Genomic DNA, 26,072 nt, shown 5'->3' on the forward strand with positions numbered 1-26,072 from the left:
TATTTACCTTCCTCTTTGCTTCTATATTACTGTAGGTTTATTTTATGCATAAATTATGCTCAAATTTGAGTATTGATGTTGCATTACATTCCTCTTATTGTAGAACGTTTTGGGTTGAATATTTTCCTCACCCTGAACTAAAACACTTTGGATTTACGCTTGACCGTAAAGTGATCTGTGACCCTGACCCTAATCTTGATGGATTTGGGTCAGGGTCTTCCACTGGAATAATAACAACATACGCAGGTGTGCAAGAGACGAACAGTCTGTTCCTGATATGCCTACGTGTAAAGCCAAATTTATCTCTCAGTATACCCAGGATAACTAAAAACTAAACAAACTCATAAAAACATCTAAATATGACAGTGAGATATTTGACCTTTAATAGCATTGTTGTCTTGGCCTTGGTATTATTGTAAAGATACAGGGCAAATAATTGAGATTTGTAAAGGTTTGCTAAGTTTGTGCATGCAATAATTCTGCAACATAATTTACTTGAATGCTTAACAACATACTGTAAATACATAAAACTGAAGTGGCAACAATTAGAAGCTCAAGAGCGCCATCATTCCCTCAAGAGTTTGTGAAGAATAAAACAGTATGAAAAGGAGAGTGACAATCAGAGCTTTATAACATCTTCGAATACAAGCGAATGTTGCTCAGTTTGCTGGATTTAACAGGCACTTGTTCGCCGACACATTAGCCACAGCAAAATGTGATATTATATAAAAGGTTTTGCCTCTAAATGCCCCAAACCAATGCTTGAATACTGTTTTAAGTGCGTCACTCTCAGTGAGCAACAACCATTAGTTTAAAGTTCAGATTAGTGGTAGTGGAAAAACTGCCAGGATGGATTGTGTTGCTCTTGAAGAGATTTATAAATGAGGCAAATTGTTAACAAACAACAAGGGCAGCTTATCCGCTTAAAGGAATGAGTGGAGGGAGGGGACACAACATGGGGCCTCCCCAACCTAATACTCCATAATAGGAAAGGCCATGCAGGCCTCCACTGTCTCTACTCACTTATTTTTTTACCATCAAACCATCATCTTCAGCACCCAACCCTGCAGAGAGAAGAGAGGACTTCGTATAGTGACGTCAAACTATCTTTGGGACAGTTTAAAAAAGGAGCCTTTTTTCTCCCAGTCCATGGAGTAAGTGAGCATGAGGTGGACGGCGACATAGGTGCTTCTACAAAATTCGAAACACAGGAGGAAAGAACAGTCAGGGCTAGAGGTAGACACTGCACTGTGCAGTCAAAAGAGAGGCCTGAACTTGGGTATAGAGGCTAGTGAGAATGGGGCACATTGTTTGACTGGTAACTGGGTGTACAGTACAGAACAAATTCTCGATTCTGACCTCACTTTGCCCCCCCCCCCCTTTAAAGTTGCTGGGATTTTTTCTCCTGTGCAACAAGGATGAAAGGAATCTAAACTGAGAGAGAAAAGAGCGACGGTTTTGGCAGTCGGACAATAACATGTAGAGGCGTACACAGGAAGAGACAAGAGTGTCAGTGATCAACTTGGGGGCGACCGTAGGGGGAGTAACAGTTTTCTGTGCAGGCTGGTTGGCAGATCCCCAAGTTAGTTTCGGCCAACAGATGAGGGTCCAGAAGGTGGCTAACAGGATAAGGCCGGGCGGCCACGTGGCCCCGCAGGGATTACAAGAAGCAAGAAGAAGAGATTAGATTAGACTGGGAAGCAGAGCCTGCTTTTTTAACCTTGTCACTGTTGTCATTCTGACAGCATAGAGGGAGACTCCTGAGCCCCAAATACCTTCCGTTCACCATCTCTTCTCCTCCCGCCCAAACTCCCTCTGCTCATCAATTCATGCAGCCACCTTTGTTGTCTACAGGGACCTCACAGCATCCAGGAACTGAGGCTGGGGCACAGATAAGAGTGGATCTTGGGTGCGTGCCAGCAAGCTAAAGAACCTCGTCAGTACAAATGAGGAGATTTCTGCACACTTTGCTAATGGACTCGAGATAGGAAGAGATTCCTGGATTGTATTTCTGTTTGCAACATTAAACTCTCCACAAATGACAACTTTTTCGGGCTGGATGACCATACAAATTAGCCCATCATGCTTTTGAAATCAGGATTATTCTTCACTTTGTGTCTGTTTACGCTCCAAGCAAGTCAAATCAAAGGTAAGAATCCTGGACTTCCTGTGAACATATTTGAGATGTTTAAGCATAAACGAGATGTATACCTTATTGTGTTGGTGCACACAATACACATGTACAGTAACATAGAGAAGATGAGTAAAAGCATGTCAAACAATATATATAACAAATGGAGATTTACAATATAAATTTAACAAATCTGCAAATATCAATTTTGCTGGTTGTTTTCATACAGCTGGTTTCAGTAGTTGCATGCGAGTGTTGAGAAAAAAGTTTCAACAATCAGGCTCTTAGCACTTCACCAAGAACAGATGTAATTCTGTCAATTAAAGAGTAAGGCAGGAATGATTTTGGATTTGGAAAATGAAAGAAGAAAGGACACTTTGGAGATTGCTTTACATGTAGTCTATGAGAAATAATACTTTTGTGTTAAGACCTTGCTGCAGGTTTTCTAATCAATGGGTTTCTACTGCATGACAGGAGACTTAAAGAGGTGGTGATCCACTTCAAGGGCAACAGTGTTTTCCAGTCAGAAGTGTGTTTGTGAGGCTCTGCTATTCAAATACTCTCTCTGAGAAACGACATACAGTAATGCTATCTCACCCTCAAATACACTTTTGCTTTAAAAAAAAAGTCAAGCAGCCAACAAGCCACTTGGTCCTGGATTTTCACTGTGAATTAAAGGGACGAAGACATAAAATGCATGTGACTGAGAAAGTTAGCATCTTTGCACCAGTGATAACATTTGCGTCCGCACTGATTGCCTTCTTTAGTGTTATGTGCCTGGGTGAGCTCATTATCCTAAAGGAAACAAAAGCCATTCTGTTCCCAGTGTCGCAGGACGCTAATCTTTTCTGGCTTGTAATTCTGCTGTGAGGCCTTTTTGCGGCTGCACTGGGCTTCAAGGCCAGCTCAAACACTCCCTCCGCTTGCTCAGGCTTTCGTGTCTCTGCATGTGCGAATCAGGCTTAGAGCTGCAAGCTTGTTCCCACAAAAACCCATTCAGATGTTGACGTCTTGGTGGCCTGACTATATATGAAAACACACATGATTTGGCCAAATTTTAGGCTACCATTTCACCTGCTAAATTGTTTGGAAGTGGAGGGTTTTTTGGCTTAATGGACCTGCCTGACAGACGCCGAACTGGGGAATATTTCCCCATAAAGCTACAGGCTACAGTGTCAATGCCCGCACATTCTTTCCATGTTCTTGGTGTTTGGCCAAATTTGGATTGAGGAAAACAATATTCTTCATTGTAGAGGTTATTATGTATGAGTAATACAGTGATTAACACCGTTTTTTCTTTCCTTGCTCCGACTTAATGTCAAGTATTCATCAATGAACTACTGTATTTGGAACCTTTTGTGTACTTAAACTTTAATTCTCATTCCTAAATAGTAGATAGCAGCACAGCAGACACGCACATTTCTACTTCAGCAGCAACCACCATCTTAACAGTGGTTTAACGTATACAGTTTCACGTTTTACACTATCATGTTATCATCACCATACAATCAGTGTAATCAGAATGATCCAAATAACAATAAAATCCTACTCCACTATAATGTTTAACATCCAAACACATTATTATTTTATGTATTAAATGTTTTTATATGGTGTTGTACTGAATGTATCAGTGCAGGGCTCATGTGATGTTTTGCATTAGCTTGCACACTTCTTTATGATGTTGTGTCCACTCATGGCAAATGCAAATACACACACCTGCAGCTTGCAACATGCTCTGTCTTTACACATTATGTGAGCTAGGGTTTGAGGTGGGACCACAATTTGGGCCTTTCTTTATTCAATGGAGTGACTGTATTAGCATGTTGACTGGAACTCCTGCTTTTGTTTACCAGAGCGAACAAGCTTGTTGTCTTAACTAAGGTGATCAGCAGATCACGGCAGTTCCCCTCATAACCTGTCCAGCATCTAAACTATATAATTGATTGAAATCCTGCCTGCCTGTATATCTGCTCAACTGTTATTCGTCAAGCAGGTTTGTTTTTGCTAACCACTCCAACCAAATGGGTATCCACCTGAACCTCAGTTTAATCCATTTAAGGTTTCCTGTGCACCAGTTGTGCACGCACATCCTTTTTCAGCTGTAATCCACATGCGTGTATTTCTGCACTTTAAAACCTGGACACTCCCCCAGTACAAACTATTGGCCAATGAGCGTGGCAACTCCAGTGTTGCAACAACAGCCAAGTGGCCTAAGGGCATTTCAGCCACTGTTCAGCAACAGACATGTAGGCATCTGTGCACTTTGCCAGCATTCAAAGTGATATTCTTCCAGTCACAAAGCAGCACCTCTAAGCTTCAGACGCCACACACGCAAAATGATCAAATAACTCATTGCTGGTGTTGACTGCCTGATTCTTGGATAAACACTGCAAGACTCACAAAAGTCGATATTTAGGGGATAGTCCAGTGCTGCCTTGCCATTCAGCAGGGGCCACATCAATTGTACAGTGATGCAATGTAGCAATGGTACACACTCTAAAAACAGGAGATCCTTCACCTCCCATAATGCAACTCAACAGCATGTTATATTTGACCCACCATGCCAACCTAACACCCATGACTGTTAAGCTGTTACATTCTTAAAGTTTCAATCCCAATCGGAGAAAACTAATACAACAAATACTATTGGTAATTGTGGATTTGCTCTCATCGATAACACTGCATTTACCAAAGGAACAAACTCACTTTGCAAATTAATCAACTTACTTCATGTCCTGTGTGCCATCAACTACAGTGCAATTCCTGCAAAGGAATCAGCAATTGTATTTTGCTTTGTGTTGTCACCCAACAGTTGTTGATTATAACAACCCTCCACACAATCACTTTATACCACTGAGTGAGAAATCTCACAGTTACATGAAAGTCAACAAAACGTCAGCTACTGTTCGGAACATGCTCACATGTTGTATGCTGAAAACTGTAAAATTAATATTCAGGCCACATTATTTTATTTCTTCCTGAACTCATACCTTCACTGACTGCTCTTGCAGACCTTCATGACCACGGTTTTTCTGGACTCAGGGATGTGAAGTACCGACACTTTCTAGAAGCCTCCAGACCCATCAGGCACACCACAAATGTCAAGGCCGAGCAGGACGGACGTCGGACGAAGAGGTCGGCGCCCCTCTCCACTGGGGTTAAGGTGTGTCCACAGGAGACCATCAAAGCAGTCATCGGCAGCCATCGGTCCTATTACAAACTCAGAGGTAAAAGGAAATGTCCACTGTTAAGACTTTGATCTGAGCTTATACTACTGTATAAATTAACTTTTTCTAACGTTTGGCATGATTATGACTAACCAGAACACAGTGAAAGCCTTTCCAAAAACATTGACTCGACAAACAGAAATGTCTTAGCATAAATCACTGATAAACAGCTGTCTGCTTTGATGAGTTTTGCTCCTGGAAAGTTTTTAGGAAGAGGATTAAAAGATCCTCTCAAATGTGCATGATTCTCTTAATCTTACCAATGAATGGACACACACAGACACACACATAGTTTAAACAAAATGCTATCGTCTCGTTTACATCCAGGCGGTGATAATAACATGGTATGATGCATTTAAGGCTGTTTTATTGACTTTTATATAACAATTGATATAATGAAATTATCAGCAAATATCCTTTGGTCCAACGTAGACCGATGCTTAGTAATAAAAAATGGTCCCACAATGACGACTGTGGTGTAAGACTTTCAAATGAAGGAAATTAATTTAGTGTATTGAAGGTAATTGCGTCGCTTCAGAAATGAGTTTGTCAGAGAACAAATTTCCCACAGGCAAGATATTGGACAATGTGGATCTTGTTTCACCCCACAGAGGATAATGCTGTAGTTTCTGGGGGGTCTTTGTGCTCATGATTTTAATATTAAAGAAAATGTCATGGACGTGCTAAGACTAATATATACAGTTTGACATTTACTGAAATAGGCATCTAGCTTTTTTTTTGCTGTGTCCAATTATATCGTGTTAAGTATTTTGATGATTTATTGTGGCATTGTGGGCTTTTTTCTGTGGAGGGAGCGATAAGCCAAACTTGAAGACAAATCACAAAATCACAGCAATAACTTCCAACATCCAGAGTTGCAAAGATCAATACCAACCGTTCTCTTTATCCTCATTTTTATTAATTTATTCATGGTTTAATTTCCATCCTTCAACATATACAATCCCTTTAGAGTATACTGTATATGTCTCATATTTGTAAATTGTGAAGGTGTTTTCCTACAAAAAAACTCTTAAAAAAAATTTGTGTTACTTCTTCAGTTTGTCAGGAAGCGATTTGGGAAGCGTTTAGGATCTTCTTGGACAGGGTCCCAAACTCAGAGGAGTACAGAGCCTGGGTTTACACCTGCCAGCATGAAAACCTCTGCATGGATGACCTGGCCCAGAACTTCAGCAGCTCTCAGGAGCATCTGGACATGGTGGCCAGAGTGAGTACAGCACCAACTAGACCAAAATACTTTTACTGTCAACTTTTACCAAAGTATGTCCGTACTGCAAGGTCAACTTTCAGTGCCAATCTGTTGATTTTTTTTCTAATTTCCAGACAGTGGCCGAGCAAGCTGAAATTGACGGGTATGTGCAAGAAGCATTTTCTTTTAAAAGTTAGCTGTGTGTGTGTGTGTGTGTGTGTGTGTGTGTGTGTGTGTGTGTGTGTGTGTGTGTGTGTGTGTGTGTGTGCAGTTATTTATTTTAGAATACACTTATATGTTCAAAGGAAGCATTTTTGTCCGTTTGTAAATTATTGTCAGTGTTTTATTTGAGTGCACCAAAGTAGTTATTAGCACCTCCTCTCAAAATGTTAAAACCTTTGTCAGACTTGCTATATAAGGAACATGTGGCACAAAGAAATACTGGTTTTAAGCCAAAAGTTTCTTGACTAACTCACTTGTGTCGTCTTTCTAAATGTGTTCTTCCATCTCCAGATTCATTACTGAAATCCCACATCCAGACAGAGATTGTGAGTTTGACACTCGATACTGTTCAATAAAAGCAATTTAATTATATCTTGAGCTAAAACTATCAATACATTTTCATAATGACATCAGTGATTTACTGGGGAGTTTCTGTTTTGTCTCAGGCACGTGGACACCCCCTCCAATTCTGCTACCAACTGAGGCTGAAGTGGTTAGTTAACCCACAATGTTTTGAAAATGTAATTTAAACAATACAAGCACACACAACATCAGGTGGCTCCTGTCTAATAAATATGTATATATTTTTTTTGCCAGATCGATGAAGACCCTAACATGATAAAAGAGAACTACGAGGAGTACATTGTTGAGTTCACTGTCACCATTGTGGACCCTTCATACAGCAAGCTGCTGAGGGACCCAACGTCTTCACAGTACAAGGACATCACAAAAGAGCTTACAGACAGGGTGAGAGCCAAGTGTGAGTTTACAGACCAACAGCAAATGTTAGCATTTCTCTGAGCTGTCTGCTTTACCATTCTACAAACATAGGAATCCCTTTGATAGATAGCAGAGCTGTCTTCTAAGAGCGTACTTAGGGTAATGAGCCCTTGAAACTCTATAGAAAAAAAGTTTAGAGTTGTTTTTTCATTTGTTTTTTCATTTCACCTTGCGACAAAAAATAAATCTCCTCTGTCTTGGCCTATATCACTTATGTTACTCTTCCCTTTTAAAACAAAACCTTTTACCTCAGTGTTGTATCATTATGCAACATCTCTCACAATGGGATTGCCTGCTTCTATAGCATTGTATTGTTAGGTGTAAAACACACTACGTTGGATTTAACAGCTTTAAAGTTAATGGACTTTACATAAGACTCCTAAATGGCCACAAGCCTGAAATAGTAAGATCTTATCATATAGATTATCTCTGACTCAGGAGGCATTCACTGAGACTCACAGCTCTTCAGAATGACTTCTCCTGGTGTTAAAACTCTAGGTTCACTCTAAGAAGTTCAATGTCAAGCTTACAAACACAATAGAAACGATTGCCCTAATTCACAACAACTTTTTGCATCTTTTTACCAGTTTGCAAGCCTCTAATTCTTTCAGTGATTTCACAACCTGCTCCCGCCCTGCCCAGGAAGTGTTCCATCCTTTAGCCATCACCTGACTTCCAGACAAATTTACTACTTGTTCCCAATCCTCTAATAAGCTCCCTGGCATATATACAGTACAAGCCACTTCTCTTCTTTAGTTTAGTTTTTTTTACCTACCAGTTTGACTATCTTCAGGATCAGCCTACTTGTTATGACCTATTTTTGGACATTCTAGACTTTAGTCTTCCTTTCGTTTCTTTGGTTTTATTTTTATTTGGTTTAAACATCTCTTGACAAACCCTCTTTTGAATTTTGGACACAGTAATCCTTTTAAAATAACCCATCTAACCCGTTTAATAATTAGTCCCACTTCCTGCATCAAAGAACCTTTGCAGAAGCATGTGTACAGCAGTTAACAACTACTTTCATTATTGATTAAACTCCCTCAATTTAAAGTTTTATCAATAAAATGTTGAAAGTAGTGAAGAATACCTGACCAAATCCCCACTGTCCATGGTGATGTATTTGATTTCCTTGTTTGTCCTTGTCAACAGTCTAAAACCCAAAGATTATCACTTCTGAAAGCTTCAAATTCTCACATTTGAGACACTAGAACCAGGGCACTAGGGGGCCATTTCTCTTAAAATAGTTGCCATTTATTTCGTGTTGAAATGCTGTGTTGATTTTATTGGCTTCTCTAATACCGTCCAATGAAAACATATCTCTAAAATTTCAACTTTTTGTGGAATAAAAAAACAGCAGTGTAGTAAGGTTTGTAAAAATGCATTCATGAGATGGTTTATACTAGAGCAACGCCCAATATTACAAAACTTTGAATTTCATTTCTGGTTTGTTTCACAACTTTTTAATTCTGACTCTGTTGTTTTTCTTCCTGTAGATGCTTCAGGTGTTTGAAAAGGTTCCAGGATTCAAAGAGATTCGTATTGTGGCATTTCGGTGGGTTGAATGAAGCTTCATCAAAGGTTTTCCTTAAATGTTTGGGAAATATATTGGGCTTGGTAGGCCAAATAATGATTGATTGTAACAGACATCACAGTAAATTAGATAAGAGACCCAAAACATACATTTCCTATCCTTTTCCCTTGAGGCGATATTGTGTTTTGTCGCTTTAAAGTCCCTAAAGAAACTTTAACATCCCAAAATGTCATCTGTTTGGATACCATTGACAGTGTATGTTATGAGGGTTTCTGACAGGATTTGTTGTGTTGATCAGCTCAGAGGACGTGTCTGTGCGTTACGCTGTGGTCTTCAATGGAGAAACGGAGCTCAACGATGAACCTGAAGGTCTCGAGGACCACAACTCAGAGACAGACGAGGATGTAAATGCTCCTAAACTGAAGCACATCATCTTCAAGACCTTAAATCAGGAAACGTCCCTACCGCTAGACATACAGTCGCTCAGCTTTGAGACAGGTGAGCGTAAGGTCATACTCACATTTACCCTTTAGTAAAATACAAAGTTAGTACTCGATAGGATTTTAAAGGTGTATAAATGTTTTAACTCTTCCTTTTACAGTAACCACAGTGTATCCGGTTGCAGAGCTCGAGCTCATGAACCCTGTTGAGAGCGGTGCATCAGGGGGCGACACCACCACAGAGGACAACCGACCAATCCAAAATTTCCTCCCCACTGTTGCGGCAATAGAAAACTCTCTGGTAGCTTCTTCAATCAAACCAGAAACACACACTTTTGTGCCTTTCATTCCAGACATCTTAGAAGCGACCTCTGCTGTCAGGGATGAGACTCCTTCAATGGCAGCGGTTGGGCAGGAATACACCGACGAGAGTGCAGAGGAGATCGGTGAAATTTCAACAGCGGACATACAACCAGAAACTATCACAGAGCCGGAACAGGAGGAAGAGGCAGAGGTGGAGGACACACCACTGGCTGATTATGGAGGTGAGGCTGAACTTGAAGAACAATTGACAGACGGTGAGGCTCCTCGATTGTTATACGTTTTTTTTTAAGCAGGCTGTTGAAGTTTAATCAGAAGACATGATTGAGAGCTCACGGCTTTACTGATTAACATTATATTGTGAACTCAGAACCACTTGGAACTATTGACACAAAACAGGAAGAACCTCAGGATTGAACAGTAACTTAACCCATTATCTACCATTGTGATCTAGTGTGGGAAGACCTTTTTTTAAAACACTACTCCACAGACACTCAAAATAGTGAGTATAAGTAATGGCCTGACACTCTTTTTCTCCTTTACCCGCTCCTATCTGTACAGAACATTCCATCTCTCAGGAAAAAGAAGCGGCAGGACTATTAGAGTTGGTCGTTTGGTTGTGTGCATGGAGACGCTCCCTGCTGAGGCAATGCATCATATTAAAACCCATTAAGAAGCAGCAGCCTGTCGGTCTTTGAGTCATTACAAATCACGCTGTGCTGCCAAACTTTGTTCCAACCTGCAGAACTTAATCCTAAACTCGGCTGGAGTTTGCTACCAAATGTGCCATGCTTGTCAAGAAGAGGTTCGGGAAAATGTTTATGAAAAGATGAACAGGATAGCTACAGTATTGTATTACCAATAGACTGTTACAGCCATTCAAAAGTATGGACTCTGTTGGGATAGAACATTTCACTCATTGTAAAAATCACAGGCCTAAGCTTTAAATGAAAAGTTACAACCTGACAAAAGAATATGTTATACTCTCAGACACCTTGGGACACAACAGCAATAAAGAACCTTGAAGCTACTTAAAGGAATAATTTGACATTTTGGGAAATACACTTTCTCCGTTTCTCTGCAAGAGTGAGATTTAAAGATCGATAGCACACTTATGTCTGTACTTAAAGAGCTAGAGACAGAAATAATGAACTAAACTAACGACTCAAAGCTCAAACTGATTTCAAAACTCCCCCTAGCCTACCGGTACTTCGAAAGCTCCCCTTTTAAAACACTTAAGTAATGTAAAAACAACCCTTTGAGGTTTTACTGAAAACTAGCAAAACACTATTTGTCTTGCAATCTAATTGGGGGCAAGACTATGTAAAGCAGCTTCACTTGTCTGTTGCCAAGAAAATATTACAGAATTTAACTTAAATACAAATAGTTGTTTATATAACTATTTTTTTTGTTTAACTATGGAGCTGTAGAAGTTCCCTTTTGGAACTTTGGAGAGTTTCAGTCCAGCTGTTTCCTTCTGCTTCCAGTCTTAATATTATGCTAGGCTTATCACTTCTAGACTACTTAACTCATCATAAGTATAATAGCAGAATCAATCTTCATAGCTGGTGTTTGGAAAATTGTCAAAATATAACCTTAAAGGGGAAATAAAGGGAGATAACACCTCGTATACATTTAGCCAAACTATTAGAGCAGAGAAAAATAATGGGTTCTGGTAGGCTGAAACAGCATGACATGATGCTTGAGCTCTGCCTGAATTGCAATGATACCAAGGCATAACAATTAGTGAACTTGTACAATTTACTCATGCCACGAACAACTGGTTATAAAACCTCTTTTCTATTTTCAAGAAGCTGAACCAGTTGATTGGGTCCGTGGGGACGTTCCCTCTACAACTCCAGACATCCAACCTGCCGAGTTAAACCTCGATCTGCCAGAGTCTTCAGTCATTGAAGCACCAGTCCCAGTCTCCTCACTATCATCTCATGAGGACGACGTCCAAGGCGTTGAACCAGAATCAGATGTGGAACCTTTGCCATCCCCGGAGAGTGCAGAGAGTGGCGAAGCCCCCGTGGATAGAGATGTGTCTAGTGGAGGGCACAGTGGAGCGACTCCGGTCTCAAATGAGCTGCCACCTGAGAACCCAAACGTTCAAGATGATGGAGGGGCAAGTCAGAACGGGACACAGGCCGAAGTGACCGAAGCCCTTGATGAAGAGAGCGGAAGTGGATTCCCCTGGGAGTCTGAAGAACACCCGTACGAGTCCACGGCCGTACCTGCCATGAGACAAGCCAGCACCCCTCTGATAGCCGCAGTGGATAGGAATAAAGAGTTAGTGGTATTCTTTAGCTTGAGGGTCACTAACATGCTGTTTTCTGAGGACCTGTTCAACAAGAGCTCCCCAGAGTATAAATCACTGGAGAATACCTTTCTCGAGCTGGTAGGTACACAAGCTTTTGTGTTGGATATCATGATTTTGCATGCTTTATTCTCATATCTGCTTTCCTAGTCGAAGCTGAAATGTGTGATAGAGGAATAGGCTACATCTGTGCAAAACATACTTTTAAGCTTTGGTTTCAGGTTATTTTAGCAAAAACATTGTAATGTAGCCCCCGGCTGGTGCTTATTTTTATTTTTATTTGGAAATCTAGTTGTCCTGCACAAGTGAGGATGCACTTTGCAGTAAGCCTTATCCTCACTGCAGCTTTTTTAAACCCTAAAAATGACCAGGAAAATAAATACATTTATATTTTTTCTTTAATAATATCTTGTTTTTATAAAAAGAATATTCGCCAAATTCTTGATCAAATCTGCAGTATGCTACTGTTTTTATTTCAAGATATTTTCAAGCCATTGTGTCAACAAAGATCAACTATTTATTATTTTTCACTCAGACACAGCACCCTGAGTCCAGTAACTCGCCAAACCCTGGAGCTTCCAGTAAATCTGGGTCTAAGAGACAGACAACGTTAGCCTCCATACCGGTATTTTTTTCCATATTGGAACGACATCTCCATGCCTCAGAGAGAGCGTGACCTTTCTATTTCTTAACTTACCTTTTCAAAATGCAGTAGGCTACTGTAACATACAGAAAGCACCTAACCTTTCTAACATACTCACTTTTAGTTTTCAGCTTCTCCTTACCTTGCACTTAATGTTCCTGCGGTAGCTACTCACGCCTATTGTATTTTTATGTGAGTCTGTTTCTGATGAATCTGGTAATTGTGTGTTTCGCCTTAATTTTATCTGAGTAATGCTAATGATTTTGCAGGGAATGTTTTGATTCTGGTCGACTCATATTCCAGTTCTTCATATCGTAAACTATAGGTCTGCAAGAGTTTTGTCCGAAGTTCTGAGCTATAAAATCAAAAGAGGTTTCTGCTAGTTGGTGGAAATGCAAAGGTTTGACGTACCAACAAAGATAAACATGCAAAATGGAACTGAAAACTAAAAACAATATTGTAAGAAAAAACTATTTTTCTTTTCTTTGTACAAGCAACTCTCTGGTGTACAGTATACTAAAGAGATAATGCTGGTTGCTTTGTACCATTAAGTAGCATGCCTTGATCATATTTTTTTGTGGGACGATATGTTTGTGTTTATGTGTACAGTCAGTGTACAATCTAATTTGGCCAGTTAGTTTCTCATCAACAAAATTGGGAATTTAGTTTTGTACATGTGTTTCTCATATATGTGTTACGACTGTGACCATTGTGTTGTGTGCATGTCTTAAGCCTTAAAGATAAAATTGCAGAGTGAATGATTTAATACATTGATGAATGGGCAGCAGAGGAATGTGATAATAGGCTTAGTAAACCTTTATGCATTTTATGTTGCAGAAACTGAATTGTTTTATACATGGTAGAGCAGACACTAGCCCAGCGTATAGTCATGAGACCCGGGTCTGCCTTAGTCACTGTAGGACTCAAGAGGTTTGTGACTTGTGGTAAGAAGCTTTTAGTAATTCTGGTCAGTTCCAGCACCACACCGTCGTGCTTTTAATGGTTCCAATCTGCTTAGTGCAACATCAGTCCGCATTGTGTGGACATCCGCATGTTGCAGTAGCATTGCTGTGTTGGTGAGCTTGTATTATAGACATTTTTGCTTTTTGTATTTCCTACAGACAACAATGAAATAAAATAGATTTCAGTTTTGTTTCAGAAAATCTGTGTGTAAATTCAATGCACATACATTTGTGCCATTTGTAATGGCTACATTTGCACTTGTATTTGGTAGTTTTAAATTAGCTTTAAATGTCTGCAAGTAGGACAAAGAGGACTTAGTCTCTTTAAACCTGCACATCTTAGCGTACATGACAGCAAGATTTTCGAGACATTCCCCGGGGTTGACAAAGTAGACATATTTTTAGGCACCGTGTGCACTGTGTTATGCGTTACGTAAAGGCCTCAGCCTCAAACTAAGAGGGTGCATCAATACAAATTGGATTGTGTGTTTGCTGCAAAGCCAAAGTGTAGAGGGAATGTGACCTAGTAGGGCAGGTGGACTGTTTGATACAGAGTAACAAGAATTCTGGGTAAAGATATGAATTATAGGAGTGAATAAGACTGTAAAAAAATTTAGGTTTCATAGTTCATGTTAAGAATTTGAGCTGTTTTGATTTTGTATTCTAAAGCAGGATTTTTTAAAGTTAGTTTTAGACTATTTTTGTGATAATGAATAAGATATAGAATAATCAATGTCTGCTCTGCATCAGAGAATACAATATAAAGTAGTAGGGATACATGCACACAAATGACATACATGGATACATATTACTGAGAGAAATACAAAAGCAATAACGAAAATTGCACTCCATCTCCAATCTTTAATGGTTGCCCAAACCGTGGTTCCTGCAGTTCTCCTCATTAATCGATGTATTTAGCTTCCTGGCAAAACTAATGTGGTCAGACGTTTCAACTGGTGAGTATTTACTGTGTACTTTACTCTGATTTGCTATAACCTTTAGAATAGTCAACATATCTTCCTTTAAATGGGCTATTTAGGTAGAGAAGGTTGAATCTGAAACTGGTCCAAGCTGGTTTTAATGAATCACTGAAAACTAGTATGAACAATAATGAAGGAACAAAAATACCATACATTCTGCAGCCCATTTAAATGGACATGATGTAATGTGTCGCTGCATATTGGACCCAAACTGTGATATTGTACATTCCCTGTCCCTCATATATATTTACACATATATATGAACCATTAGTCTGCAGTGGCTTCCCTTGTTTTGCCTTTGCCACGCTCCTCCATTACTCCTGTACCTACTGGTTTGTGAAGCAACCAATAAAATTGGAAATGGAGGTTGGAATGATTTTATTTGACTCAGAGAAACATTTTCATGGCTGCATAATATTCCTTGTGACTTTTCATTTTTTTCGACATCATAGAAGGGATGTGTGATCAGGTTTATTTTTATTTTTCAAAAATGAGAACCAGTAGATACATGTGTAACCTCAGAGCAGCATATGTGGTTGTGTCATAGACTAAACATTACGGTTGTGTTCTTGCCTTACAAAAGTCTAGCGTAGGGTGGGAAATATCTATATCCATAGTCCACCGTACAGACTGCACTGAGGCATGTTGTGAACATTCTCGGCTTTGACCTTGAGGGGAAGGAAACAGAGCCACAGATTGGGATCTACAACTTGACATTCTGCATTGAGACAAATGAACGACCAAACTGCTAGCAGTGTGTCCAGTTGTACTGCAGGCTGTTTCCCATTTGTTTCGGAAATTAGATCCTCTAGAAGTCACCTATTTTCTCTGAGACTATTAGCTATAAGGGAACTAGCCCCCTCCCTGTTAACTGTCTGCCAGTGATAAGTGAAGTAGCCCTGATCAGTGCAGAGCTCCTTAAGGTCCCTTATCTGTCGCCCGACAACCAGGCCAGCTAAAGTGTCGTAATCTCTGCCTCTCACACTGCGGCTGTTTGATGTTTGCCTCGCCTGCAGCGAAACGTGGAGTGTCTGGAAGGAGAGCGGCCCAGATCGATGAACACTGATGCAGGTCCATTACTTACGCTGGTCGACTTCCGCCCCGCCTAAACATCACCACTCTCCCAAGTCCATAGCCCTAATAGATCGGTTCCTTACTTATGTGTGCTGTTGCAAGTCTGACTCTGTGGGAATATTTCTTAAATGCAATGTGAACAAAAAAAAAATGTGGCTGCATAGCATTTTTATTTTTTTTAAACCAGGTGTTGGTGATGCAGTGTATATGCTGCTATGCTAAATTACAAAGATGAAGAGCAACTACAAGTTGGAAGGTTCTATCTTAGCTTAAATCACATTATACTGTAACTAAACTTTCTATACAGATTTGAAACCATAATTGTCTGCCTTTTTAGGCAGATACAAGTCATGGTCACAGTCTTTACTTTCAGCCTAAATTAACTAGATGTGGTAGCTTTCTGCTGCAGTGTAGCTAAATTGTAGTTATAGAACAAAATCTTTTATAAAATCTTTTCATCATACAGTATGTTCTTGGGCTCTGCTGTGACTAGAATGAGCCCTTTCTGTAAATCTAAACCTAACCCTAATTTCTGTTCTAGATCAAATTACACAGCCAGCACAGTAATGGCAGGATTTCATGCTTGCATCAAAATTTTATTATATACTATTCATAGCGTCACTGTAAAATGTGACCTGAATAATTCAAAATCAGCCGAGCTGTGACAACCTCAGTCCCGTCACTGTGGAAGTGAAAACACATGAAGGTGATGTGTCAACTGCCCTGGTCTTCCTCTCGGGGGGACACTTGACTGACATAATTTCATTAACCTTGATATCCGAGTGGAAATGTTTGTCCTCATATAGATCGGTTCCCTTTTTTCTTCATAACATAAAATCATTCTTACATTAGTGTTGCTTTTCCAGGATCACAGGCTTCCATGTTCCTGCTGCACACAAGTATATTCTATAATTAGATTTTCTCACTCACCACTAACTGCACAGATAACTTATATTTTTTACTGATAAAAAAAAGAAGGAAAAAAAAAACGGTCTTCACAAATTAATTTTCTTTCCTCTTCCTGCTCCCTGCAGCTTCTGCCATATCTTCAATCCAATTTGACTGGATTCAAGCAGCTGGAAATTCTCAACTTTAGGAACGGCAGTGTTGTGGTGAACAGTAGGATGAAACTGGACAAACCCGTACCTTATAATGTCACAGAAGCCGTTCACTGCGTGCTCGAAGACTTCTGCAGTGCTGCATCCAAACGTCTTGACATCGAGATCGACAGTCGCTCCTTGGAAGTAGAGCCAGGTGAAATGTCCTCGCCCGTACACAGCATAATCACAATCTACATGTTGTTTCATTTGTGTCTTCCAGCAACAGTAAAATATTAACTTGCCCTGTTGTCTGTGAGGGAGCTATGGTAATGTGATACAGGAAACAACTCCAAAAAAAAAGTAAAGAAAACAAATCACCAATCTGTTTTTGTGGTGACATTCCCCTTTTTGCTACAAGATCAACAACAAGCATCCACACTGCTGTCTTTTTGCAGTCTGTAGGTGAGATGCAAAATACATCTGATGCATTCTCTTGCTTAGGAAGAGTTCAGGAGTATAGATGACCTCATTAAACACACCTTAATGGGAGCAGAGACACATTCCCTCACATCAATCAAAATAACCTTTCATTTCTCCTCTGAATCTGTGGACAGTATAGGAACAAGTGCACTGCATTAATGTTAATGAGCTTCCACCTCTCTCCTCTCTTCTCCTCTCCACCTCTACTCTTTCCTCCCATCCCATCCCCTCACCCTCACCCTCTCCTCTCCATTGGATTCAGCTGACCGAGCAGATCCCTGTAGGTTCCTGGACTGCAATGAGTTCTCACGCTGCGTGGTGAACAGTTGGACAAACGAGGCCGAGTGTCAGTGTGATCCGGGCTACAGTATTGTGGACGGCCTGCCGTGTCAGAGCACCTGCACTGTGCAGCCAAACTACTGCCTGAACGGAGGCCAGTGTGAAATAATCCCCGGGCATGGCGCCACCTGCAGGTACACAAGCACTGACCAATGTAATAGGACACAAACAACATACTGTAGCCTGAGCTTTTTTAAAGGACACATATTGTACTCATATTCAGGTTCAAAATTGTAAGTTGGTTCCCTATTTGAAAGTTTTTTCATGGTGTAGTTTCCAAGAACACCTTTATATTTCTCACAGTGCCATTGCTGAATCTCATCTTTCCAGCCTCTGTTTGAAACGCTCTGTTTCAGAGCCTATTTCTTTAAGCCCCGCCTTCCAAAAAGCCCAGACTGCTTTGTTAAACATGAATCTAGCCGCCAGTTAGATTCAGCGGGATCTGGGGGTGTGATACTCACTGGTGGAGGTAGTGCTAAGTTATGTTGGTAATGGGGGGTTCTCCCATATGACATCATAAGGGAAGAGAAATCTGACAGGGGATTAGAACACAGGTTTTCATAAAGGTGGAGAAAAAGAGAGAGGGACGTTTTTTATACTTTGGTAGTCTATAGTCACACAGGGGACCCATATTAATGTTGAAAAACATGAAAAAGTGAATTTTGCATAATATGTAACCTTTAAAGGCAATTATGATGAGAGTAGGTGCATTTACTGTATGTACATTACTGCTGACTTCAAAAGTATACTTCAAGTCCTTTTCTGTGAGGCAGCTGTCATCTATTCTAAGAACTTAAAACTTGCTTGAGATTGTAAATCCATTAAGTCAATTTTCCACATTCTCTATCTTCATTGTATTCCAAATACAGTTGCAAGCACAAGCATGGACTGTTAAACAACCCGTCAATAATGGTGAATTCAAGGACATTCCAGATTTGACAGTTTACTGCCGAAAAACATTGCATTCTTGAACTGTAAACTTGAAATTATGAACATTTAGCAAATATTGATCTGAAAAAGAAAAAGCATCTTGAGGTTTAACTTGCTCCCCTGGTTTGATACGCTTAACGTTGTAAATGGATGGCATTTATAAAAGTTGCTACTACAAGGATGAAGATATCATTTTGTACCTTGCATGGTATTCTTCTGTGCCTGGCAATCAAACTGTCATTTAGTGTTGTAGTGTGTACAAACTGCTTCTCTCTACTGTAACTTACAATTTTCTTCTCACCTCTTCCAGATGCCCTGTAGGTAAATACTGGCACTTCCACGGAGAACGCTGCAATGAGCTGGTGTCATTGCCGATAGACCCTCCGCTCATTGTCACCTGCCTAGTGGGAAGTCTCTGCCTCGTCTGTGCCGTCATAGCCATTTTGATTTTCATTAACAAGAAATGCTTAAACCCCGGAAAGTCTGTCACTTTGGTGTAAGTACACGAGCCCTTTATCTGTTTGTATTTCCAAAAATTATTGTTGAATTTTCCTCCATTCACCAGCTCCTCTCCTCTACGTTGTAGGAACACCCTTGCTCCCTATGCCTTTGAGAATACTTTGAGGGTGAACCCAATGTTTGAGAATGATGATGGTGTCTTAAGTCAAGTGTCCACATTGCCGTGCCCTTCAAGTTCTACTTCCTCCCAATCCCAACAGTCTGAACAAGGGCACTTTGCCTCAATTGAAAATATACATCTGAGTATTGAGGTAAACTGTGCCATGCGGCACGAAAACAACTAAACTGCTAACCTCAAACCTAGAGTGATCTAAAATTAATACGCTCTAACTTACCCTGCAAGTTCAAGTTTTCCTTCCTGTAAGTTTCAAATATGTTTTGTATTTGGAACTTTATATTCATCATCAAAGTTGAAAAACTGTCTGATGCACATTTTAGAATCACTTACTGTTCAATGTGGCTTGAAAGCTATAGTGCGTAACTACTGTCACCGCCATGACAAATTCTGAGTTATTACAACAAACTGTCGGCTCATTTACTGTACATGAGGTAAGCCTTCCGTGATTGTGCGTTGATTTCATACCTTCTGCTATACATCCAGGTTTTTTCTTAGCAGTAGAATCAACAACCTATACATTTCTTGGGTGCTTGGATTTTGTCTTCTTGCGCCAGTGTCGAGAAGCGACACCAGTTCGTAAAAGCTAACGAGAGAGTTTTGTGGAGCTGATAGGCTAAATAGATTTTGTCTCAACTCGTTTGTCAATGGCTTGAATGTCAACAAAATTAATTCATACGAAAAAGTTACGCACTATAACTTTAATGGTAATTAAATGTACATCAATATCCTCCGGTACCTTCCGTAGTTGCTCTCAAGTCTTGATGTACACAATCCAACACAGTTCACACGTTTGAATGTGTACGTTGAATGGGCTCTGTGCCCTTTTGAGAAGGCTAACCGCTTTAGCACTGCACTCTGAACTAGCAGCTGTAGTTGATAATCTCCTGTATTAGATCTTTCTTAGGGGCAAATCCTCAAATCTGTATATAGCCTGCTTTTCTTCTCAATGCACCTGCTTATCTAGTTCAAGTGCATTTGGTTCTATGATACATTATATGCTACCCAAGCACACTGTAAACACTTAGCCTTGAGTTTCTTGTCTCAACAGATCCCCAGACAACTCTACACAACCAGATCCGAAAAGTTAGTCTCAGAAATGGTGGACTTCCATCACTGTATACCACACAATGAGGTGAGGACCGATGCAAAAAAACACATCCTACCTGAGAAGTTAAAAGGTTCTACAATATGATGAAACATATATATATATATATATATATATTAGGGGTGGGAAAAAAAATCGATTTTCCGATTAAAATCGATTCTCTCTCGAACGATTCTGAATCGATTCAGAAAAGTTAATAATCGATTTATTTTTTTTTAATAATTTTTTTTTTATACATTTTTTTTTTTTTTTTTTGTAAATACTAATACTTCCTGCGCCATTGCGCATGCACACCACACATGTGCGAGTTGTTTCCAAAGTGGCTTCAAAAGGGCTGAGAGCAGCAAACCCATGACCTGCACCGGCTTTATCTCTGTTACGTTTTTGTATGAGAGCTGAATTCCAAGCCATACTTTTTGTACAATGTGTTGAAATCACATAGAAAATAGATAATAGAATAGAAATCCTATAGAAACATGATTTACAAGATTAGAAATAAAATAAAACTGAATCGGTTTAGTTTTTACATACTTCCATATTGTGTTGAAAGCTGCATTGATTATTGCACTGTTCATAGAAAGTCATATTTGTGACAAGAAAAGCTTTTCTCTTAATACAATATTAGAGAAGGCAATTCATCTGTTGATTGTCTTTAATGATTATCACAAAAGTAGGAAGTGATTAGCAAACTCTGAGTAGCAAACTCAGATGTGCATATAAATATATGTTTGAAATTCACACATGGGTATGTACATTAAAAATGTGTTGCATTGAGATGCATTGAAAATCGATTTTGAATCGAATCGTTGACCTCTGAATGGGAATCGAATCGAATCGTGAGGTGCCAAGAGATTCCCACCCCTAATATATATATATATATATAATGTGTTAGAATAGGACAAAAAGTATCCATAGAGACCTCATTCTTCTTCATGTTCAATATGCATTTTATCCCACTGTATGGTGCTGATATTCAATAACTTTTACATTGAATATTTTACAGCTCTATGATGTGTGCAAAGGTAAAACATCTATGCATGCATGCAGACCTCGCTGATTCTTTCTCTAAAAAACCGAATCATGTTGACGTTTGAGTCTTCAAGCAATATAATTAACCATGATCATCGCGGAAATTATCAAATATAAACCTTGAAATGGTTTCCATGTTGTGATTTCTCAGTGCTTATTGTCAATCAATGCTTCAACAATGAACAAAAAAATATTTCCTTTGAATTGAAGTAAAGTTGGATTTATACAATGCAAATATCTCTACCTTAAGTGACTATGTTTGATTATGATATCTCTCTCTTATCTCCTGCAGACGTGGCGACGGCCAAATGAATACAGGACATGCTGTCTTTTAAGGCCATCGGATAATGAATGTTTTGAAGTAACAGTTCTTTGATGACATAACCGAGGTGAAAACCCATGGCTGCAAAGACTGATGCTGCTGGTTAACTGTACATGGGATGCGTTGGTACAGTAGGCCAGTAAAATGTTGTTAAAAGTGTCGAGATTACAGTAATTGTTCATAGGGATGAAAGTGTCTTGTTAGACAGAGAGCTATGGATATTAATGTGGACTTAGGTTGTCTCAAAGTGGAACCTAATATTTATTTGTTATATTGAATGGTAGGAACATTTCCTGTATACCCTTGTCAACGGTTGTTCTTTCCTCACAATGAGGTATTTATTATGTACAAACTGATACACATGGTGGCATCTTAAGTTTAGTCTGTGAAAAGTTGTTTATTTTGAATAATTATTAAACTATTTTCATGTCCCAAAAAGAGAATGAACGCATAAGCTGCTGACTTGGGTCACTACATGCTGCTTATAGAAATGTTGGCCACTGTCTGAGCTGTAGTCCATCAGTCTAAAAAGTATTCCCTCTAATCACTTATATTTTCAGATTTGGATTTATTGTTTTCTACATACTTTGCATTTAAAAGCAAAGAATAAAATGGTTTATTTTTTGCACTAAAAGGAATGTGACGCTTCGTTCTTTTTGACTGCTCGAAGATTGTTAAGGTCGATTGAACTGAGTCAGTTGGGTAGAATAAACTAACTGTTTATTGGGGTTTGATATCAAATGGAACTGCTTCAAAACCTATAATATGAAGAAACTATGCACTGAAGAGGCCCTTAAGTACAAAACATGTTTGCCCTCAAACGAAAGTCTACTTACGTTTTATTATTGTTCCAAGGATGTTTTTAAAATATCTATTGCTTGTTTGTTTGTGTTAATTTACAGCAAATGCAGAAAAACCTAACATACAAAGAGAACCTGTAAATCTCTTTTCAATCCTGCTGCTCACTTAATGGGAGCAAGCCTGAGCTCAGTGACGACATCAGCAGCACATTAGCCTTTTTCTTGTTTAATTAATCCTCAATCTAATCTTGTAAACAGCTGTTAGATGCATTTACAGAGCACTGCTCGCTAAAAGCTATCTTACTACGTTTGTGAATTCACTGAACAATTTAGCAAGAAAAAGCAATGAAAATGGGGGGGGGGGGGGTCATACATTTATTGTTTACAGTATTCCAGTGCAGAAGCAAACATACAACCAGATCCAAGAGGGAACATCTGAAAGTTACAGTCGACAACTTTATCTCAGTGAATACGTTTGAGCCTAAATAAAGGTATTTCATGATTGTCCATGATTCAATGATGAAATCATAACTGACTGACTGAGGAGTCAGTAATCAGATTAATATAAATTAATTATTTTATTAATCAAAACGAACACACACACACAACACACACACACACAGACAGACACATTACATTTGTGTCTGTAAATCAACCCCAAACACACAACACTGCAAACATGAAAACACACTTCTACATCCCTTTTGCATTACAAATTAACAGTAAAAAAAAAAGAAAACATTTCTTCTTCAAGAAATACCACAGTTAAGAGAGTGACAGAGATGCAAACCCTGCAAGAAAGTGATGTATCAATAAGATGAATAAGAAAATAAAACTTCTAAGATGGTAATAAACCCAGGGCTTATTTGCCTCTATGACTCCATAGTCATTTTGTGTGCAGTCGGGAACATTTTGCTATAAGAGATTTTGTCAATTTTGATTTCTTGTGTCAAACTTGTAGTTTATGGAGGACTTAAGTATACGTTTTATAGTAAGTTATTATGAAATGCAATATAACAATTATACTAAAATGTATTAATATAAGTTGTTCACCTAGTTGTTTGATGTTATTCATGATTCAAGTCATCAGCACTTAGGCTTCATACGGGTGAAAAATATGTGATTCTAACCGATTAAATCAGATTTAGAAGTTGAAAATTAAAAAATAGCCTTAATATAAAGAATACAGTAAAGCATAATTTAAAACAATATATTGCTTCTAAAAGCATATCTGCATATTATCTTTAAAAGGTCTCATTTATATTCCCTATTTCAGACAATGAAGATGTCAGGTTAATAGCTAGAAAGGCTATGCACCAATTAAGACTTCCTTGGTGTTGTGCAGTGATATTGTTATTTAAGGCCTCACAGTGAGATATTCCATTCAAGGAAAGTTTGAGAAAGATTAAACATAAATGTTAATGCTACACCCTACACAAATAAGGTGTTAACACAGCAAAATAAAGATATACAAAGTTGAAAATAAACAACATACAGGTAAGCCAGTGAATGGAACACTGAGTGCCTACAGAGGAATTGGGGGGCGAGGGGGGGGCATCTTTCTCCAAGGTTTACTTCTTTCTCATCCCACAAACCACAGGTGCACTGTGCTGCCCTCGAGTGCGCATGTTTGTGAGTCTGTGTATCAGTGTCACGCTTCAGGGCCCAGGTTGTGCACTTATACTGCTGCAGCTGCGGTTCACTTGAGGAGACTCTGGAGCATGGCTGTGGCGTGGGTGGGCCGGGCCTGCTTGTTCTCGATGGCTTTCTTGAGGTACTGAATCCCGTCGCAGCGTTCCCAGATTTCCTCAAACTGCCTGGGCAGCACCTCGGCGCCCCTCTTCCGGGTCAGACCCGTCTCCTCCAGACTCAGCTCACACATCTCCATATCGTCTTTGCCTGAGCGGGAAGGAAGGAGGAGGAGAGAGGTTTGCTGAAAGGACACTAACTTGTGTAACTTGATCACAAATCTCTTTAACCGGAGTCATCCATTTACTGCACATGTACTCACCAAAACACATGGTTTATGAGGCATATAAACTATAGCTAAAACATTTATTTCATTAAATAATCCCAGATGTTAGTGTTTGTTTTGCTTTTTCTTTTCTTTATAAATCTTTATAACTTAATGGATATCTTTTGGTGGATTTCTGTACTTCTTACGTGGGATTTTTTTTATTTTATATTATAAGATATTATTGTTATTCACCTGAAGAAAAAAATCCTTAAAATGAAAAAAGCAGGCCACAAGTAGAATCAGTAGGTTGACAACCAATGAACTAAATTATTCATTTAAGAATAAAAATAATGTTTGTTTTAATCAATAATAAGAAATAACGGCAAGTTGTAGCTGTAATATCAACCAATGCATGAACAGGATTTTCTATAGATGCTATTTTCATTTAGATTTTTTTAATACAATATGACAAAATGAAAAAAGCTGCTGACTCACCTGCGACCAAGACAATAGGTTGTTTGTCTGGGTGAAGCTCCATCTGTCTGGCTATCCAGGGCCCATCGAAGTGTGCGTACCACCAGCCCTTCTTTTTATTCTGGGGGTCTTTGTACTGGTCCGCTGGCCGGATGAAAGGTATGCGGAAATAGCGCTGCTGACGGTTCATGGCTACTTCCTGATGCTGGGTTGTCATCGGAGGAGCTGGGTTCTGTTCAGCTGCAGGGAGAACAGGTATAATGAATCAAAAAGGTGAATTCTTTGAAAAGTGGAGAATGTTGTTTATCTCCTGAGTCACATTGTTAGGAGGAATATTCAAAAAAGCACATCTTAATGGTCTTAAGATGGCAGAAAACAAACTGAGTTGGGCAGACAAGAGTATAGAGCTTTCAAAACTTGCAAAGCAATTAATACAGTGAAATGTAATTAATACAGTGAAATGCCAGGTAAAGCAGCTTTTAGCATCTTAGCAAATGGCCCAGATCCCTGCTGCATCAGCAGAGGCCAAAAACAGGATCCCAATAGAAGAACAAGGAGCGACTAGTACGGCTTTCTGGAGCTATCATACCAAAAGAGAAAGGTATGTAAATATTGTAACATTAAGCCCAGTTCAGACCAAAGATTCGCCTCGCAACTGCTTGCAACTCGCAACTCCTTGCGACGAGACGGCTGAAACGTTCTAAAACTGGACCTTGCGATTTGACATGTTGAATCTTCTGCGACTGCTTGCAACGACTCAACGAGCAGTTCACACCGCTGCGATTTATCCCCCGCGTCGTTCTAAAACCGTCTCGTCGCAAGCAGTTGCAAGGCAAATCTTTGGTTCTGAACTGGGCTTTAGAAACAACAGTGAATCTAAAGATTCCATATCAGATATATTTTTTTAAAGATGATTAAAAGGGGAGAGAAGGAAAATGCAGAGCAGGGTAAACGGCTTAATAATGTGTGTGTGTGTGCGTGTGTGTGTGTGCGCTTCACAGCACATGCTTGGTTGAGTTAGGAATGAAAAAAAAGTAGTGCAAAGCAGTGAGCTGTCAACACTAGCAGCTACTGAACCTGACAAGGCACGGCTGGCAGTTCTTTGCTAATAAGAACAA

General features: G+C 39.4%; 2 protein-coding genes across 5 annotated transcripts in view; one reads left to right on the forward strand and one right to left on the reverse strand.

Annotated features, from left to right (window-relative positions):
• Positions 1 to 2,082: 2,082 nt before the first annotated feature.
• Positions 2,083 to 21,777, forward strand: impg1b (interphotoreceptor matrix proteoglycan 1b; the record flags this gene model as incomplete). Its single annotated transcript, XM_080042255.1, has 16 exons — positions 2,083 to 2,149; positions 5,143 to 5,358; positions 6,417 to 6,644; positions 7,234 to 7,280; positions 7,385 to 7,534; positions 9,064 to 9,122; positions 9,400 to 9,599; positions 9,703 to 10,086; positions 11,674 to 12,263; positions 12,718 to 12,807; positions 16,876 to 17,095; positions 17,624 to 17,834; positions 18,941 to 19,126; positions 19,217 to 19,400; positions 20,316 to 20,399; positions 21,694 to 21,777. The coding sequence occupies 16 exons, from the start codon at positions 2,083 to 2,085 to the stop codon at positions 21,775 to 21,777; spliced, it is 3,000 nt and encodes a 999-aa protein (XP_079898381.1).
• Positions 21,778 to 24,083: 2,306 nt separating this feature from the next.
• myo6b (myosin VIb) overlaps positions 24,084 to 26,072 on the reverse strand; it is a gene marked incomplete at its 5' end in the record, with an annotated part of 37,945 nt that continues 35,956 nt past the window's right edge. For all 4 annotated transcript variants that reach the window (XM_080043074.1, XM_080043073.1, XM_080043075.1 and 1 more), the window contains 2 exons: positions 24,084 to 24,422; positions 24,976 to 25,194. In XM_080043074.1, the coding sequence (XP_079899200.1) occupies positions 24,223 to 24,422; positions 24,976 to 25,194 (419 nt within the window). In that variant the 3' untranslated portion in view covers positions 24,084 to 24,222. The remainder of the gene's footprint in view (positions 24,423 to 24,975; positions 25,195 to 26,072) is intronic.

Source organism: Ammodytes marinus (genome assembly GCF_949987685.1).
Source record: "Ammodytes marinus genome assembly, chromosome: 15".
NCBI lineage: Eukaryota > Metazoa > Chordata > Actinopteri > Uranoscopiformes > Ammodytidae > Ammodytes > Ammodytes marinus.